The sequence below is a fragment of the Neodiprion lecontei genome, chromosome 7 (assembly GCF_021901455.1).
Source record: "Neodiprion lecontei isolate iyNeoLeco1 chromosome 7, iyNeoLeco1.1, whole genome shotgun sequence".
Classification (NCBI taxonomy): domain Eukaryota; kingdom Metazoa; phylum Arthropoda; class Insecta; order Hymenoptera; family Diprionidae; genus Neodiprion; species Neodiprion lecontei.
In genome coordinates this window covers 3574975-3594929 of record NC_060266.1, presented here as the reverse complement: position 1 = coordinate 3594929, position 19955 = coordinate 3574975, and the positions used below count along the sequence as shown (strand labels likewise).

At 38.9% G+C, this 19955-nt stretch overlaps 1 protein-coding gene across 2 annotated transcripts in view; it reads left to right on the top strand.

The window, feature by feature from the left end:
- The window catches only part of LOC107224141 (synaptogenesis protein syg-2-like), a 227338-nt gene extending 222817 nt beyond the window's left edge, over positions 1-4521 (top strand). For both annotated transcript variants that reach the window (XM_046745259.1, XM_046745258.1), the window contains one exon: positions 641-4521. In XM_046745259.1, the coding sequence (XP_046601215.1) occupies positions 641-958 (318 nt within the window). In that variant the 3' untranslated portion in view covers positions 959-4521. The remainder of the gene's footprint in view (positions 1-640) is intronic.
- Positions 4522-19955: the final 15434 nt, after the last annotated feature.

The following is a 19955-nucleotide window of genomic DNA, read 5'->3' as shown; positions in this document are numbered from 1 at the left end:
TTTTTTTCTTTCTCGTGTTTTCTTTCTTCGTAACTCAATTTGCGTATCGTGTTGTTTTTCTTTGTTTTCCTTGTTTCTTATCCCTCGTTTTTTCAGAAGGAAAACGGGGAACTCCTACTTTGTTCTGGAAAATCGAGATTCTCTTCTCGGATTTTCAGCTGGGTAAAATTGGTTAACTCAAACCCCGCGCCCTTTGAGAGTCCTCCTCATTCTGTATTACTCTGCGAGGAAATTTCCTGCAGGATTCGCTGACGCAGACGCTCTACAGACCGCAACTTTCGGTTAACTTTCTTCTCTCTCAATCAAGAACCGCGTACCGCCATTATATCTGCTAATTCAACCCTTTTAGTAGCGCACAAAGAACCGTAATCTTCGTCTTCATCCCTCGAACCAAAATTCTAAACTCGAGCGATTCCTACTCACGTTTCTCCTCATGAATAGTAACATTCTCCTTTCGCGTATTCATTTTTTTTTTGGTCTTTCGCCAAAAAATTGTAATTTCGGCTTGTTCTTCTCTTCTTCTTATTTTATTTATTTATTTTTTTTTCCCCTCTTCGTGTGGCTGTGAATTATCACCCCCGATCCCCTGTCAGCCTTAGATCCGTACGTCGAGCAGCGCTCGTTTTAATAACTGTTTTAGCTATCGGGCGAGGTGACGTACGCCGAGCTTTGCCTGGCGCGTCCGACGACCCTTGCGACGACGGGAATGGACTCAAAATTGGGAGTAATCGTTGGGGGCAAACCGTACACGAAGGAAGCGACGGTTTACGCATGCATAGACCACAGCGTGCGGCAGCCAACGCCGCTCGGATTTCAGCAACAGCAACAGCAACAGCAGCAGCAGCAGGATTCCGGCCTCGTGACGCCCGGAAGTGGAATAATATCGGGGAAGCACCACCCCCGGGAGGTTGTAACAGTCCGCACACCCCTGATCTCGACTCAGGAAAGCTGCGTATAGGGCAGGGATTGCGACGCGCTTAACGTCAACGAGTATTACGTCTGAGGAAGCCGATGATCGGTTTTAAATCGCCCGCCAAAAACAGCAAAAAAAAAAAAACAAACAAACAACTATATAAAAAGAAAAAACATTCTTCCTCCCACCACACGTTTATACGAGAGCGGGAAATTTGTCGTTGCGAATCACGGGGCGCGTCGTTCGGGGAGAAATAATTATTAATATGCATATGTAATTATTAATTGTTCGTTCGCTTATGTGAACGGTGTTGATTCAGTAGTTAATATCGGTGATTTGTATTAGGGATGTACCGGTTTAGTCGGACAAGACAGATTAGCTCAAAGTTAGCCGGTTAAAACGGTTGGTCGGCCAGAATGGTTAGCCGATTAAACGGTGCAGCCTGCCAAAATTAGTCAATCGGCTAATTTTAAACGGGTAAATGTAAAAATGTGTAAAATTAACGGGCAAATGATTTCTTTTTTTTCCTTTCAGATTCGAACTTGCAAGAAGAATAAGTTTTGTTGTTACATTCACTTTACAGAATCATTGTCATCCAATTGTCCGAGGTGACTAAAAAGTTGATCAATCAATAATTAATAATCAGTTAAGCTGAGAAGAAAAATCAACGTTCGTAAAATCGTTTTACTTGTTTGGATCAACGTTTCAAAGTCACTTATTAAACTCTGCATATTTTCGAATAATTTAATACGTATTATTTTCCAACTGTAGTTAGTACATTATTGGGTGATATTAAAATTGGATTTGCTCAGCAACTTCTCTAATTGCAAGTGAAAAACGTTTATTTATGTGGTATTTTGATCAGAAGTTCGAATCCAAAAGGTGAAAATCTCATTTTCTTGTTTGTTTTCTGCATTTTTAGGTTTGGGCGGTTGGAATCAGCTAATTAGTTATTTTTGCGTAGTCTGGCCGGTTAGCCAGTCGATTATTTTGGACGGCTAATTACTTTAGCCAGCTCATTTTCGGCTAATTAACCCGGCTTAATCACAAAACACTAACATGTACATCTAGGCTTTTTATATAACGGCTTATTGACATGAGCAGAGTTACCAAATTATATCAATGTTACAAATTTCAGTTTATTCCAATTTTATCCGAAGTTGTTAAGGTCCCTAAATTTGAATATTGATTTTTTTTAACCCTAGATAACTTTTTACAAATATCGTCACCCCTTTTTATTTCTTCTGATATCATAAGCCTCACATTGTTTATTCCGTTGACAGTGAATAAGGGTTGATTTTTATTTTGTTTTTTATTTTATTTTGTGAATAAATTCCATGAAATTCTTTCTTCAATTTCACTTTCATTCTCTGTATATACATTTAGGGAATATTATTTCTACGACATTCAAACGACGTAAATTCAGCCAAAGCTTTTGAGCTTTCCTGTCGAGACTTTGCACTTGATACATCAGTTAAAACCGTGGCCACTGAACACTAAGGCGAAACGAAGTGAAGGGTGATCGATCGACGACGGCGATGCCAGGTATGAGTAAATAAATATATAATATATCTAGAAAATGGCGAGGGTGAGATTATGATGAAAAAACTCACCCGTCGAATGAAATTCGCGTAAAACGAAACTTGACATGGCCGCTGTCCGTCGATCTATTCGGAAGCTTAACCAAATTGTAAATGTAAATTTTTTCTTATACGAATGCAGACTATAAATAATAGTTCGAGATTTTGGATATGTATAATATATTGAATACGTATAAATGAATATGATATTTATCGGTACGTAGATCCAAGTTGTAAATATACAAGGTGAGGATCGATATAGGTGAAGAAAAGTCGAACAAGTGAAGTTAAATTGAATTGTGGATAATTGAAAGAAATTCAGATGAATATAGTTATAGTAATAACGATAACAATAATATTATTTTTAAAAAAAGATATGAAAATAATAATAATAAACCAATTAAATGAATCAGTTACAATAACAAGCGTAAGGGAAAATGATAAAATAACACAGATTATATGAGTACCGTGAATTTTATGTAATTACGTAAGGAAAGGTATACATACATAAGTAAATGTATAATACTTATATATATATACATATTTGAGTACGATAAATATGACGAATTGATATATGTAATTGTATCGTCAAAGGAACAATTCGATTGTAGGTACGTGTAAATTTGTAAATAAATAACAAGGCGCATTGAATGAATATATAATATATATATACAAATATATAAATAATAGACCTTATATCATTGAAGAAGATGAATGATGATAATAATTCTATAGTGAAACGTTGAATGGTTTTATCGCTTCTCTGATATTACACCAATATTTATATATATATATATATACATATATATATATATATATATATATACACACATATAGTTATATTATACATATGAACTGTAATTATTTGATCAGCTAATTAATTATCGAGGATACATAAAATTACTATTAATAATAAATAAAATATCCCTTTCTCCCTGTTTCCCCGCTAGGATTCAATTATCATCAACGATCATTGCATGGCAATAACCAATCACATATATGTAACATATTATATTATACTGAACCCGACCCAAAAAAATTCCGGTGTACAGCATAAATATTTTTTGTATTAAGTAACGTTTTCAAGAGTAATTCAACTTTAACAGATCGTTAGAATTTATCATCATCTTCATATTACGTGTATTCTCTACAACTTGTAAGTTAACTTCTTGGTACGGTTTTTCTTTTTTTTTTTTCACTGTGCGCGATGTGCGATTTTCAGTTATTATTAGCCTGATTTTTGTATCGTATTATTGCCGTCGATATCATTATCATAATTTATACGTGCTATTGATAGTTATTGCGCATGTGTCTCCGAATCGACAGAAAAAAAACGAAGACAAAATCAATGAGCCCAAAATCATCAACTCTCAAACTTTTTATGTGAGAGGAATAATGAATTCCGAAAAAGAAAAAAATTTTTGTGTAAAAATTTCGATGATTTTTTTTTTTCAATTTCTTTAATTATCGAAACGAATCGTTATCATTTTCTTCTTTTCCCTTTTTCTCTGTGTCTGAAATAAACTCGAACCCAAACAGACAAAATTCAAACTGCTTACCACAGGTTGAAAAACTTGGTGATTCCAATATTTATTAATTCCTATAAATCGACAGATTTAATAACTTGCATCTTGATTCAAAGGAACATCGCAGAAGTTTTCATTTAATCTTAATCAAGAGTATAATGATTAATTTTAACGAAACAATAATCAACTTATATATTATATGTGTACAACTAAGTCGTGCGGTGCAGACTGGCTAGTTTTTTAACGCGCTCTTTTTTACATTCACTAATAATACTTAGATAGATAAGTACATAATATATATATATATATACTATCATCTGTTTGGGCATGTACCAGATCATTTCACCCGGTGTTTGCAGTAAAACTTGTTTTCGCTCAATGGGTGACAAATGATCGAAAACTGTACGATATAATAATTAAAGAAGACCATTATTATACGTGTATTTACAATAATTATGGAGGCAACAGCAAAAAAAAAAAAATTAATAATGAGAAAAATTAACAACAATATAAATATATAAAGAAATATACATATATGTGTATGTATACAAATGACAAAGAGTATAGATATATACATATATATGTAACCAAAATAAACGTGTTGATATAAAAAGTTTATACGGTGATTCATTCATTCCAATATTCCACGCATAATTTTATGATGTATATATACATATATGTGGCATGAGGAACGGTTCAACTTTACCGTGCGCTCATATTTCATACTAAGAGTCCTTTTCCGTTTTAATTTTCACTCAAATATCAACTAGGTGCATTAGAAACAGAGTTCAACAGCTTGCACGGAGCTTTTCATTCAGCGATACGAGAATAACTCAACAGAATCAATCAGCTGATCGCTCTAACCGACGCCATATTGCTTTCATCCACGTGACGTTGGAAGGTGTCGAAGAAAATAAAGGACGAAACTGATCGCGGTGAGTACTGATAACAACAATGATATTATTATCATAAAAACGATAAGGCCGAGGCTTGCGACAAAAAAAAATGATTTGTTTTTTCTTTCGCCTGATCTCGCGAATCGAGTCTCACCCTTATTCAATTTCGGGGTAGAGAAGTAAAACAGATATTGGTATGTGTCGCTCGACTCGTGTAATTCGGCGAATCACTTCGTATGCCTACACATACACCGAGCTTTTTCAACCCCTCCGGTAAATTTTGGTTATACCGTAGCTAGCAACCGAATAACCTGAAACGTGAGCCTCGAAATGACGACGTCGGTGACGCTATGGTCGAGATTCTGATCCCGGACTGAAACAGAAACTCGGGAAACAGAATTTCGTTTCTACCTCACAAGCTGAATATACATTGCTTGGGTATGGAGGCTCTCAGGGATCGTGACGAGAAATTTTCTCCCAGTCTCTTACCTGTGATACAAAAGATTGATGATGGTGTATTTTACCAAAAAATATACGATGGACAATACGAGCAGGTTAAATGTATTGAAACTATTAAGAAAATGAACAGGTTTTAGAAAATAAGTTGTTTGTAAAAAAGAAAATACTGTTTCTTTATTGAAACGGAAGTATTTGGGTGAGAAAGATCACATTTTTTTGGGATTTTGCAATTGCGCGGTGTTGTAATAGCGTGGCATAATATAGATATACTTAATTCAAGATGATTTTTTGATCGGATGAATAATTCTAAAATCTGCAAGTAAACGAAATTTTTGCAACAGATCAAAAAATTTGTTTCAAGATCTTTTCAAGTAATTTCAAACGACTGCAAAAAACTTCGAGAGAATTTCTAAAATACGTAGTACTGGAATTTCGGATGAAATATACTCGATATTAATTTTCGGATGATATCGCAGAGTTTTTAAAATTTGCTATAATTCCATTGGTTTGTAAACATTGCAATTAAAATGATATTGAGCCTTGCAATGATTTCGATTTCGCGAAATGAATTTCCCGTCCTTCTGCGTGACAAATGAAGTGAAAAATCTCTGTTGGTATAGATTTTGTATGAGATTCTGGCAAATCCCTCTTCGGACAGAATACCGAGGAGAATAAACGGGAGGAGAGGATAAGATGGAAACAAAAACAAGGATCATGGGGTGTGAGATACGGTTGACCAAGCTGTTGTCAGCTGCGGAATATACACGATATAAGCGGGTCCCCGGGGGTTGTCCGCTAATTGTAAAACAGTCCACGTTATTCTCCGGGTGGAAATACATTTTCCTCGTGATCCAGATAGATAGAGGTTGGCTACATTCGTGGGCCTTAGATCTCCATAGACAAGTCCGTATCTTTCCGCGTAAGCCTCGAGGCCTTCAGGCAAAGATAGAGACTACCCTTCCCGGTAATCCCACCCATACGTTTCCCCGTCCTTCGCCTCAGCCTCAGCCTCAGCCTCAGCCGCCTCCTGATCTCTGATTCTTCTGTATACTCGCGTATCAATCTTGCCGAGCCTCCGGATCCGCTAACCAATATCACAACTTGCAGTACCAAGGTACCGAGGATATACCTGACGGGATTTCTGCCGCTTTTTCATCTTCGATCCTCAGCCCAGATTCCAACAACCAGTTCTCTCTGCGACGGCTATCGATCAACAAGTCCGGCTAACGTTATGAGGGGGCTTATTCCATTCGGCGAATACAAAATACATGCAAATATTCCAAGTGTCAGATAAGTGTCAAGCACATCAGATCTTCGACGGTGATGGGTGGAGTAGTTCAACATCATTTGAAGTATATCGTTGTAAAGTTGAAAATTATTTGTAAATTCTCAGCAATATTTGGGTATCGTTATAAAACCCTTTGAATCCCGTTCGATTCCTCTACGAGTTTTGAATATGCTTACTATTTAATGCTTACTATTAAATAGTGGGAATTTTCCGATATCGTAGAATAATTTGTATGGAGATGACGTCTTTTCAAATCATATAAAATCCTGTGAATTCCGTGGAATGACGTTTGAATAATTTTATTCAGAGCTCTTTGACATCCAGCTCAATGAAAGTTCAAATCGATTGAAACGAACTGAACGTCGGATAAAATTATTGAGAATTTCTAAAAACGATGCTGCATCTCTTTCGGAAAACCTAACTACCAGGGAGACAAAGGTAAAAATAACACTGGTCAAAGAGAATTCAATTTCTCTGTGTGTAACTTCGAAACATTGAACTAATTCTGTTAGGGATAAGGTTTAGTATAATGAAATTGCCATTAGAATATTTTTTATACAAATAGTTTTATTGTGATATGATTTTTATAGTTCGTCCAAGTGTACAAGTTCTTAACAACTAAAATTAGGTTACATATGTATAGTGTTATAGCGTTAATATAAATGTTGCTTTACGGAACGATAATCATTCAATTTTATCAGTAGTAGTTATAACACAAAAACTAGACCTAATCGAATCAAAATAAATATGGTTCTATATTTATCTTATATTTATAATAAAATTTTTTGAGTCTACTACAATTTATAGGAAAAACATTCTAAGAGCAAGTAATTTGAATTTACTAAATTGCATACTGAATTGATTGTATTTGTAAATTGAATAAACAGTAAATGTATGATTGATTTCGCTGTTTCGCATCCGAACAAAACTTCCAATACAGTGTAGAAAGTTCCACAGATAAATTTTTCAACAATGCAGGTATAGCGGCGTGAAGGCTGACGCCGACTAGCCCGCGGCGGACCGCGGCAATTTTTCGCGAGTTCCAGGTTGGGAATATTTCGGCGGTGCGCCGCGCTTCGCCGCGCATCGCCGTCGTCTAGTGTGAACACCCGACCGATGCCGAAATTCATCCCAAGTATAAAAATAGGGAAACCTGCGTTACTTTGATGTAAATGGTTATGGTTTACAAGGATTCTTTTCATTCTCTCCGCTGTTCTTGCGAAAAATAAATGTATTCATTTTTACATCTTAAATAAATCCTACGGATATTAAATAAATGTTACGCAAGTAATTACTTCATTTTTAAAGAAATTTAAGTAAATGTGAGTTTTAGAACAACAAGTTATGATCAACGGATTATTTTATGTAAAAAATTTATTTTTTTCTCATTGTTCGGGTATGATGCTGATTTCATGAAGACTGTTTTTTATTTTGCGTATTAATTTTTATGCATAAGAAATGAGAGAGTATATTTTGAGCTAAAATTTATTTCATTTTTACTATACATATATTATATGTATAATAGGGTATTTCAAAATAAAAAAATTTACGATTTTCCAACGAGCCACACCCGAAATAGTTTAGGTAGAAACAAAAATTCTGGCGAAAGATGAGCATTGTCGGTTGATTTTTAATCCTTTTTTCCTTTTTATCGAATTTATGATGGACAATTGTTAGTAATTTTTTTTCGTGTTAAACACTTCTTCATCCGAGCTATCCATAATGAGTAATCAAGAAGTAGTGGCAAATATGCATGATTATTTATTGTGTGCCCATGACGACTGAGACAAATCGTGGTCATCAGATAATTGATAAATATCTCTTTTTCGTAGAAACAGTATCGGCGGGTGGTCACGCGACTATAGTGGGCGCATCTCACGGTAACTGCGCCGCGGTCCGCCGCGGTCCGCCGCGGTGCAGTGGGTGTCAGCCTTAACTTTTGAAATGTCCTACCATTTCCGAACACCTCCAACCATCCTATTTACCTATATTACTAGATTAGCTATTATATGAAAAGAGAAGAATTATTCACTTCGAAATGGGATTCTATTCGACGCGCGCTCAATGTATTCCATAACATTAGTATTCCTAATTATTTCAACAACATTTCATTTGCTCTCTCGATCTTGAATTTTCGTAGGCATATAACCAAAACGCTGTTCTAGCTAGTCGAGAGTGAAGTATCTACGTTGGGTAGAGAAGCAAAATTGTTTTTCGAAAAGTATTCGGATGGAAAAAAATTCAGAGTAACTGTAATACATCACGGATGCGCTAATTTTGAACGAGATGAAATGGATGCTTCGTATATGAGATAGTATTTAACGCTGCGTAATGATTTAAAGACCTAAAAAGGTGATAGGAAGAGAAAGAACGAAGCTTCTTAACACTTCGAGTGTATTTTAACACACATTTGAAAGATACGAGCAAAATTTTTCATCATCCAACTGTCGCAGAACGGCAGCGTTATCGGCTGACCCGTTAAGTAAAGGATATATCTTCAGTCAACGGCTGACCATCGAAGGGCCTGGCCGCTTGAGTCTGGAATCGGCAGGACAGATAAGGTGTGTATTTCTTGTATGAAATGTGAACACTAGAATCATTATACATCATATCATATCATCATACATCATACATCATACATCATACATCATCATACCTAGTATTACAGTTCGAAACCAAAGATTGAATTTTCGGATGTTCGGAAAGTGACGTCACCAATCTAAAATCGGCTAGCCGAGTTCCTCAGTCTGGTAACAACCGCGCAGTAGAGCGGACGGTTGATAGTCGCGCTCCGCAAACTTCGAGTACCGGGTTCTCAACCTCCCGGATCCCGCGCTTCGGGTCCGCTACGCGGTGAAACTCGACTTCCAGGATAAGCGCTCCGTGGTTCCTGGTTCACGTTTACAATAAATTATTTCAATTCGTCTTTCGCGCAAGCTGAAATTCAGTAGCTGTCGGTGCGCTAATAAAATTTCTCGACTTCCAGGATAAGCGCTCCGTGGTTCCTGGTTCACGTTTACAATAAATTATTTCAATTCGTCTTTCGCGCAAGCTGAAATTCAGTAGCTGTCGGTGCGCTAATAAAATTTCTCGACTTCCAGGATAAGCGCTCCGTGGTTCCTGGTTCACGTTTACAATAAATTATTTCAATTCGTCTTTCGCGCAAGCTGAAATTCAGTAGCTGTCGGTCCGCTAATAAAATTTCTCGACTTCCAGGATAAGCGCTCCGTGGTTCCTGGTTCACGTTTACAATAAATTATTTCAATTCGTCTTTCGCGCAAGCTGAAATTCAGTAGCTGTCGGTGCGCTAATAAAATTTCTCGACTTCCAGGATAAGCGCTCCGTGGTTCCTGGTTCACGTTTACAATAAATTATTTCAATTCGTCTTTCGCGCAAGCTGAAATTCAGTAGCTGTCGGTGCGCTAATAAAATTTCTCGACTTCCAGGATAAGCGCTCCGTGGTTCCTGGTTCACGTTTACAATAAATTATTTCAATTCGTTTTTCGCGCAAGCTGAAATTCAGTAGCTGTCGGTGCGCTAATAAAATTTCTCGACTTCCAGGATAAGCGCTCCGTGGTTCCTGGTTCACGTTTACAATAAATTATTTCAATTCGTTTTTCGCGCAAGCTGAAATTCAGTAGCTGTCAGTCCGCTAATAAAATTTCTCGACTTCCAGGATAAGCGCTCCGTGGTTCCTGGTTCACGTTTACAATAAATTATTTCAATTCGTCTTTCGCGCAAGCTGAAATTCAGTAGCTGTCGGTGCGCTAATAAAATTTCTCGACTTCCAGGATAAGCGCTCCGTGGTTCCTGGTTCACGTTTACAATAAATTATTTCAATTCGTTTTTCGCGCAAGCTGAAATTCAGTAGCTGTCGGTGCGCTAATAAAATTTCTATAACTTTACAATCTTCTCATAATCTTTTTGGTAAAATATGTCGTTAAAAAAATTATATCAAACCTTACACATTATTTTTGATTTGTTCTCACGCTGAAAATATTTATTAGTATTCGAGGTATAACTCGAGGTGGTTGGCGGTTTTCGTTGGAGGTAGTTAGGGGTGGTTGCGGGTAATCTCGGTGATTCAGGAGGAGGGGAACGAGGATTTGTGCTCGGTGAGTAAAACACTTTTATAATATTTCATGGCAATTGTAATTATATTTTATCTGAAATTTTTCAAACTTCTCATGTTTACATTGAATTATTTCAATTCATTTTTTGCGCAAGCACAATTTCAGTAGCTATGAATAAGCTTATACAATTTATTATATTATTAATTAATTGATTAATATTCCTATAATATTTAATGGCAATTGTAATTATATTTCATCTGGAATATTACAAACTTGTCACGTTCACAATAAATTATTTCAATTCATTTTTCGTGCTAGCACATATCTAGTAGCTATGAATAATCTTATACAATTTATTATATTATCAATTAATTATTTAATCAATAACTCAATTATATTAATCCTTACACAAAATTTTCGATGTGTTCTTATACTGAAAATATTTATTACTATTCAAGGTATAACCTGAGGTGGTTGAAGGTGGTCGGAGGTGGACGAGGAGGAGGACGAGGAGGGCGAGGATTTGTGCTGGGTGAGTAAAACACTTTTATAATATTTGATGGCAATTGTACTTATATTTCATCTGAAATATTACAAATTTGTCACTTTTACAATAAATTATTTCAATTCATTTTTCGTGCAAGCACATAATCAGTAGCTATGAATAATCTTATACAATTTATTATATTATTGATTAATTAATTCATATTCTTATAATATTTGATGGCAATTGTAATTATATTTCATCTGAAATATTACAAACTTGTCACGTTTACAATAAATTATTTCAATTCATTTTTCGTGCAAGCACATAATCAGTAGCTATGAATAATCTTATACAATTTATTATATTATCAATTAATTAATTCATATTCTTATAATATTTGATGGCAATTGTAATTATATTTCATCTGAAATATTACAAACTTGTCATGTTTACAATAAATCATTTCAATTCATTTTTCGTGCAAGCACATATTCAGTAGCTATGAATGATCTTATACAATTCATTACATTATTAATCAATTGATTAATTACAATAATCCTTACACAATATTTTTGATATGTTCCCATACTAAAAATATTCATTACTATTCCAGGTATTACCCCAGGTGGTCGGAGCCGGACGAGGAGGAGGACCAGGTGGACGAGGAGGAGGACGAGGTGGACGAGGAGCAGGCGGGGTGGGTCGTGGGAGAGGACCTCTCCTCTCCTCAGAGGAGGGGAGGGGGAGGGGCAGGGAAGGGGGAGAGGTGGGCGGGGAGGGGGAAGGGACGGGAAGGGACGGGAAGGGAAGGGAAGGGAAGGGAAGGGATGAGGCGGGGTGGGGGAGGGGGGAGGGGAAGGGGGGGAGGGGGAGGGGGAGGGGGAGGGGGCGGGGGAGGGGGAGGGAGAGGGAGAGGGCGGGAGGGTGGGAGGGCGGGAGGGCGGGAGGGCGGGAGGGAGGGAGGGAGGGCGGGAGGGCGGGCGGGCGTGTAGGGGGGCGGTACTGCTCTATTAACTCTAACGGGCTTGCATCGACATCCGTCCTCCACTCTCTCCCTCCCGCCCACCCGCCCGCCCTCCCTCCCTCCCTCCCTCCCTCCCTCCCGCCCTCCCGCCCTCCCCTCCCCCGGCCCCTCCCCCTCCCCCTCCCCCCTCCCCCTCCCCCTCCCCCGCCCCCGCCCCCCTCCCCCTCCCCCACCCCGCCCCATCCCTTCCCTTTCCCTCCCGTCCCTTCCCCCTCCCCGCCCACCTCGCCCTTCCCTGCCCCTCCCCCTCCCCTCCTTTGAGGAGAGGAGAGGTCCTCTCCCACGACCCACCCCGCCTGCTCCTCGTCCACCTCGTCCTCCTCCTCGTCCACCTGGTCCTCCTCCTCGTCCAGCTCCGACCACCTGGGGTAATACCTGGAATAGTAATGAATATTTTTAGTATAGGAACACATCAAAAATATTGTGTAAGAATTAATGTAATTAATCAATTCATTAATAATGTAATAAATTGTATAAGATTATTCATAGCTACTGAATATGTGCTTGCACGAAAAATGAATTGAAATAATTTATTGTAAACGTGACAAGTTTGTAATATTTCAGATGAAATATAATTACAATTGCCGTCAAATATTATAGGAATATTAATTAATTAATTGAAAATATAATGAATTGTATAAGATTATTCATAGCTACTGAATATGTGCTTGCACGAAAAATGAATTGAAATAATTTATTGTAAACGTGACAAGTTTGTAATATTTCAGATGAAATATAATTACAATTGCCATCAAATATTATAAAAGTGTTTTACTCACCCAGCACAAATCCTCGTCCTCCTCGTCCTCCTCCTCGTCCACCTCCGACGACCGCCAACCACCTCGAGTTACACCTCGAATACTAATAAATATTTTCAGCATGAGAACAAGTCAAAAATAATGTGTAAGGTTTGATATAATTTTTTTATCGATGTTATCTACCAGAAAGATTATGAGAAGATTGTAAAGTTATAGAAATTTTATTAGCGTACTGACAGCTACCGAATTTGGGGTTGCGCGAAAAACGAATTGAAATAATTTATTGTAAACGTGAACCAGGAACCACGGAGCGCTTATCCTGGAAGTCGAGAAATTTTATTAGCGCACCGACAGCTACTGAATTTCAGCTTGCGCGAAAAACGAATTGAAATAATTTATTGTAAACGTGAACCAGGAACCACGGAGCGCTTATCCTGGAAGTCGAGAAATTTTATTAGCGCACCGACAGCTACTGAATTTGGGCGTGCGCGAAAAACGAATTGAAATAATTTATTGTAAACGTGAACCAGGAACCACGGAGCGCTTATCCTGGAAGTCGAGAAATTTTATTAGCGCACCGACAGCTACTGAATTTGGGCGTGCGCGAAAAACGAATTGAAATAATTTATTGTAAACGTGAACCAGGAACCACGGAGCGCTTATCCTGGAAGTCGAGAAATTTTATTAGCGCACCGACAGCTACTGAATTTCAGCTTGCGCGAAAAACGAATTGAAATAATTTATTGTAAACGTGAACCAGGAACCACGGAGCGCTTATCCTGGAAGTCGAGAAATTTTATTAGCGCACCGACAGCTACTGAATTTCAGCTTGCGCGAAAAACGAATTGAAATAATTTATTGTAAACGTGAACCAGGAACCACGGAGCGCTTATCCTGGAAGTCGAGAAATTTTATTAGCGCACCGACAGCTACTGAATTTCAGCTTGCGCGAAAAACGAATTGAAATAATTCATTGTAAACGTGAACCAGGAACCACGGAGCGCTTATCCTGGAAGTCGAGAAATTTTATTAGCGCACCGACAGCTACTGAATTTCAGCTTGCGCGAAAAAAGAATTGAAATAATTTATTGTAAACGTGAACCAGGAACCACGGAGCGCTTATCCTGGAAGTCGAGAAATTTTATTAGCGCACCGACAGCTACTGAATTTCAGCTTGCGCGAAAAACGAATTGAAATAATTTATTGTAAACGTGAACCAGGAACCACGGAGCGCTTATCCCGGAAGTCGAGAAATTTTATTAGCGCACCGACAGCTACTGAATTTCAGCTTGCGCGAAAAACGAATTGAAATAATTTATTGTAAACGTGAACCAGGAACCACGGAGCGCTTATCCTGGAAGTCGAGAAATTTTATTAGCGGACCGACAGCTACTGAATTTCAGCTTGCGCGAAGAACGAATTGAAATAATTTATTGTAAACGTGAACCAGGAACCACGGAGCGCTTATCCTGGAAGTCGAGAAATTTTATTAGCGGACCGACAGCTACTGAATTTCAGCTTGCGCGAAGAACGAATTGAAATAATTTATTGTAAACGTGAACCAGGAACCACGGAGCGCTTATCCTGGAAGTCGAGAAATTTTATTAGCGCACCGACAGCTACTGAATTTCAGCTTGCGCGAAAAACGAATTGAAATAATTCATTGTAAACGTGAACCAGGAACCACGGAGCGCTTATCCTGGAAGTCGAGAAATTTTATTAGCGGACTGACAGCTACTGAATTTCAGCTTGCGCGAAAAACGAATTGAAATAATTTATTGTAAACGTGAACCAGGAACCACGGAGCGCTTATCCTGGAAGTCGAGAAATTTTATTAGCGCACCGACAGCTACTGAATTTCAGCTTGCGCGAAAAACGAATTGAAATAATTTATTGTAAACGTGAACCAGGAACCACGGAGCGCTTATCCTGGAAGTCGAGAAATTTTATTAGCGCACCGACAGCTACTGAATTTCAGCTTGCGCGAAAGACGAATTGAAATAATTTATTGTAAACGTGAACCAGGAACCACGGAGCGCTTATCCTGGAAGTCGAGAAATTTTATTAGCGCACCGACAGCTACTGAATTTGGGCGTGCGCGAAAAACGAATTGAAATAATTTATTGTAAACGTGAACCAGGAACCACGGAGCGCTTATCCTGGAAGTCGAGAAATTTTATTAGCGCACCGACAGCTACTGAATTTCAGCTTGCGCGAAAAACGAATTGAAATAATTTATTGTAAACGTGAACCAGGAACCACGGAGCGCTTATCCTGGAAGTCGAGAAATTTTATTAGCGCACCGACAGCTACTGAATTTCAGCTTGCGCGAAAAACGAATTGAAATAATTTATTGTAAACGTGAACCAGGAACCACGGAGCGCTTATCCTGGAAGTCGAGAAATTTTATTAGCGCACCGACAGCTACTGAATTTCAGCTTGCGCGAAAAACGAATTGAAATAATTCATTGTAAACGTGAACCAGGAACCACGGAGCGCTTATCCTGGAAGTCGAGAAATTTTATTAGCGCACCGACAGCTACTGAATTTCAGCTTGCGCGAAAAAAGAATTGAAATAATTTATTGTAAACGTGAACCAGGAACCACGGAGCGCTTATCCTGGAAGTCGAGAAATTTTATTAGCGCACCGACAGCTACTGAATTTCAGCTTGCGCGAAAAACGAATTGAAATAATTTATTGTAAACGTGAACCAGGAACCACGGAGCGCTTATCCCGGAAGTCGAGAAATTTTATTAGCGCACCGACAGCTACTGAATTTCAGCTTGCGCGAAAAACGAATTGAAATAATTTATTGTAAACGTGAACCAGGAACCACGGAGCGCTTATCCTGGAAGTCGAGAAATTTTATTAGCGGACCGACAGCTACTGAATTTCAGCTTGCGCGAAGAACGAATTGAAATAATTTATTGTAAACGTGAACCAGGAACCACGGAGCGCTTATCCTGGAAGTCGAGAAATTTTATTAGCGGACCGACAGCTACTGAATTTCAGCTTGCGCGAAGAACGAATTGAAATAATTTATTGTAAACGTGAACCAGGAACCACGGAGCGCTTATCCTGGAAGTCGAGAAATTTTATTAGCGCACCGACAGCTACTGAATTTCAGCTTGCGCGAAAAACGAATTGAAATAATTCATTGTAAACGTGAACCAGGAACCACGGAGCGCTTATCCTGGAAGTCGAGAAATTTTATTAGCGGACTGACAGCTACTGAATTTCAGCTTGCGCGAAAAACGAATTGAAATAATTTATTGTAAACGTGAACCAGGAACCACGGAGCGCTTATCCTGGAAGTCGAGAAATTTTATTAGCGCACCGACAGCTACTGAATTTCAGCTTGCGCGAAAAACGAATTGAAATAATTTATTGTAAACGTGAACCAGGAACCACGGAGCGCTTATCCTGGAAGTCGAGAAATTTTATTAGCGCACCGACAGCTACTGAATTTCAGCTTGCGCGAAAAACGAATTGAAATAATTTATTGTAAACGTGAACCAGGAACCACGGAGCGCTTATCCTGGAAGTCGAGAAATTTTATTAGCGCACCGACAGCTACTGAATTTCAGCTTGCGCGAAAGACGAATTGAAATAATTTATTGTAAACGTGAACCAGGAACCACGGAGCGCTTATCCTGGAAGTCGAGTTTCACTGCGTAGCGGACCCGAAGCGCGGGATCCGGGAGGTTGAGAACCCGGTACTCGAAATACGTAGCGGACCCGAAGCGCGGGATCCGGGAGGTTGAGAACCCGGTACTCGAAGTTTGCGGAGCGCGACTATCAACCGTCCGCTCTACTGCGCGGTTGTTACCAGACTGAGGAACTCGGCTAGCCGATTTTAGATTGGTGACGTCACTTTCCGAACATCCGAAAATTCAAACTTTGGTTTCGAACTGTAATACTAGGTATGATGATGTATGATGTACGATGTATGATGTATGATGTATGATGATATTATATGATGTATAATGATTCTAGTGTTCACATTTCATACAAGAAATACACACCTTATCTGTCCTGCCGATTCCAGACTCAAGCGGCCAGGCCCTTCGATGGTCAGCCGTTGACTGAAGATATATCCTTTACTTAACGGGTCAGCCGATAACGCTGCCGTTCTGCGACAGTTGGATGATGAAAAATTTTGCTCGTATCTTTCAAATGTGTGTTAAAATACACTCGAAGTGTTAAGAAGCTTCGTTCTTTCTCTTCCTATCACCTTTGTAGGTCTTTAAATCACTACGCAGCGTTAAATACTATCTCATATACGAAGCATCCATTTCATCTCGTTCAAAATTAGCGCATCCGTGATGTATTACAGTTACTCTGAATTTTTTTCCATCCGAATACTTTTCGAAAAACAATTTTGCTTCTCTACCCAACGTAGATACTTCACTCTCGACTAGCTAGAACAGCGTTTTGGTTATATGCCTACGAAAATTCAAGATCGAGAGAGCAAATGAAATGTTGTTGAAATAATTAGGAATACTAATGTTATGGAATACATCGAGCGCGCGTCGAATAGAATCCCATTTCGAAGTGAATAATTCTTCTCTTTTCATATAATAGCTAATCTAGTAATATAGGTAAATAGGATGGTTGGAGGTGTTCGGAAATGGTAGGACATTTCAAAAGTTAAGGCTGACACCCACTGCACCGCGGCGGACCGCGGCGCAGTTACCGTGAGATGCGCCCACTATAGTCGCGTGACCACCCGCCGATACTGTTTCTACGAAAAAGAGATATTTATCAATTATCTGATGACCACGATTTGTCTCAGTCGTCATGGGCACACAATAAATAATCATGCATATTTGCCACTACTTCTTGATTACTCATTATGGATAGCTCGGATGAAGAAGTGTTTAACACGAAAAAAAATTACTAACAATTGTCCATCATAAATTCGATAAAAAGGAAAAAAGGATTGAAAATCAACCGACAATGCTCATCTTTCGCCAGAATTTTTGTTTCTACCTAAACTATTTCGGGTGTGGCTCGTTGGAAAATGGTAAATTTTTTTATTTTGAAACACCCTATTATACATATAATATATGTATAGTAAAAATGAAATAAATTTTAGCTCAAAATATACTCTCTCATTTCTTATGCATAAAAATTAATACGCAAAATAAAAAACAGTCTTCATGAAATCAGCATCATACCCGAACAATGAGAAAAAAATAAATTTTTTACATAAAATAATCCGTTGATCATAACTTGTTGTTCTAAAACTCACATTTACTTAAATTTCTTTAAAAATGAAGTAATTACTTGCGTAACATTTATTTAATATCCGTAGGATTTATTTAAGATGTAAAAATGAATACATTTATTTTTCGCAAGAACAGCGGAGAGAATGAAAAGAATCCTTGTAAACCATAACCATTTACATCAAAGTAACGCAGGTTTCCCTATTTTTATACTTGGGATGAATTTCGGCATCGGTCGGGTGTTCACACTAGACGACGGCGATGCGCGGCGATGCGCGGCGCACCGCCGAAATATTCCCAACCTGGAACTCGCGAAAATTTCGCCGCCGTCCGCCGCCGTCCGCCGCGGTCTAGTCGGCGTCAGCCTTGAGTCGCTCGAGTCTGGCGAAAGGGGAATAGGAGGAAGCCGATGATTGTACACCATGGAACGTGCGTGATGGCTCGGCGGAGGTATGAAGCCATAAGGTGTAGTGCGTGAGGAGTAAAACAAGGGACGAGGGTGGAGGGAATGAAACTGAAGAGGTCGAGAGACCTGAGCAGTTAATCTGTGACGTGTTACAATCAGGGTTGTCCCTGAGGGAGGACTCGTAAATAACTGATCCTTGTGTTCCAGTCTCGGGACCAGCGGACGGGGTCCTCTTCCCTGCAACCTCCCCCGCCTCAACGACTCGCCGACAGACGCGGGTCGGCGACATGAACACTGCTCTCCGAAGTCCCCTACATCTTGAGCCATCCTCCCGGGCATCCCCATCCTTATTCTTCTCTCCAGTGGGTACCAGACGCTGGTCGTTGTCCCTGCGATGTAGGGAGGTACGTGCCTCTCGGTCCCGTGAGGAAGCAGCTAGTCGGATCCTCGCCAATAACTGGCTAATCAGACATCGTCCTACCGTACATTCCTCCGTCTCAACTACCCTCAGGTTTTTTTCTTCAACTCCTCAAGGGATGATCAATTCCACCTGACGATTCTACAATGAAAGTGTCCAGTGATTGTGAAATTAATTAGTCAAACCTGTTCTATAAAACAATTTGTATTATCGCCATGTGTTACGAGATGAAATTATTTACCATAGAATAGAATGAGAATGGGGGAGAACAGAACACAACGAATCTCTATTGAAAAAGTTGGCAAAAGAAAATTCCTTTTGTCATTGTTTGGAGGAAGTCTATCGTGCGACGGAAATTTTTATTTTTTTTTATTTTCCTTCGTTTTATAAAAAATTTATCATGAATTTGTTCGAGATGGATGGAAACAATTTGTATCCGGTGCTCGAAAGTCACAAAAATTAATTAGCGGCTTTCGGGGTTCATTGTGCCCTGATCTCTCCTCCCATACAGAAAAATGTTGATTCATGATGTACGACGTGTGAAAAACCTATTCAATAAAGAACACGTAAATCTGTACAATTACCCGTCAGATCATTGATAATATTATAACAGAACTTGAAACGTTAAGTTTGAGGTCGAGTGACCGGAGGGTTAGTCTAATCTCGAGTATACTGGTTTGTGAAATGATAATGTAAGTTATTGAAAATGTAATATCCTGAAATAAACAAATGTTTCAACAATTCTTTGGAACAATGACTGATTAACACAGGCGCAAATTCCTTTGATTCCTCGGTCAAATTTTTACAAATTAGTTTGTCGCAGCCAAATAATTTTCCAGCAAAAACATGGCTTCAGGACTTCGAAATCTCAGAGCAACGTGATGATCAGATGGTCGTG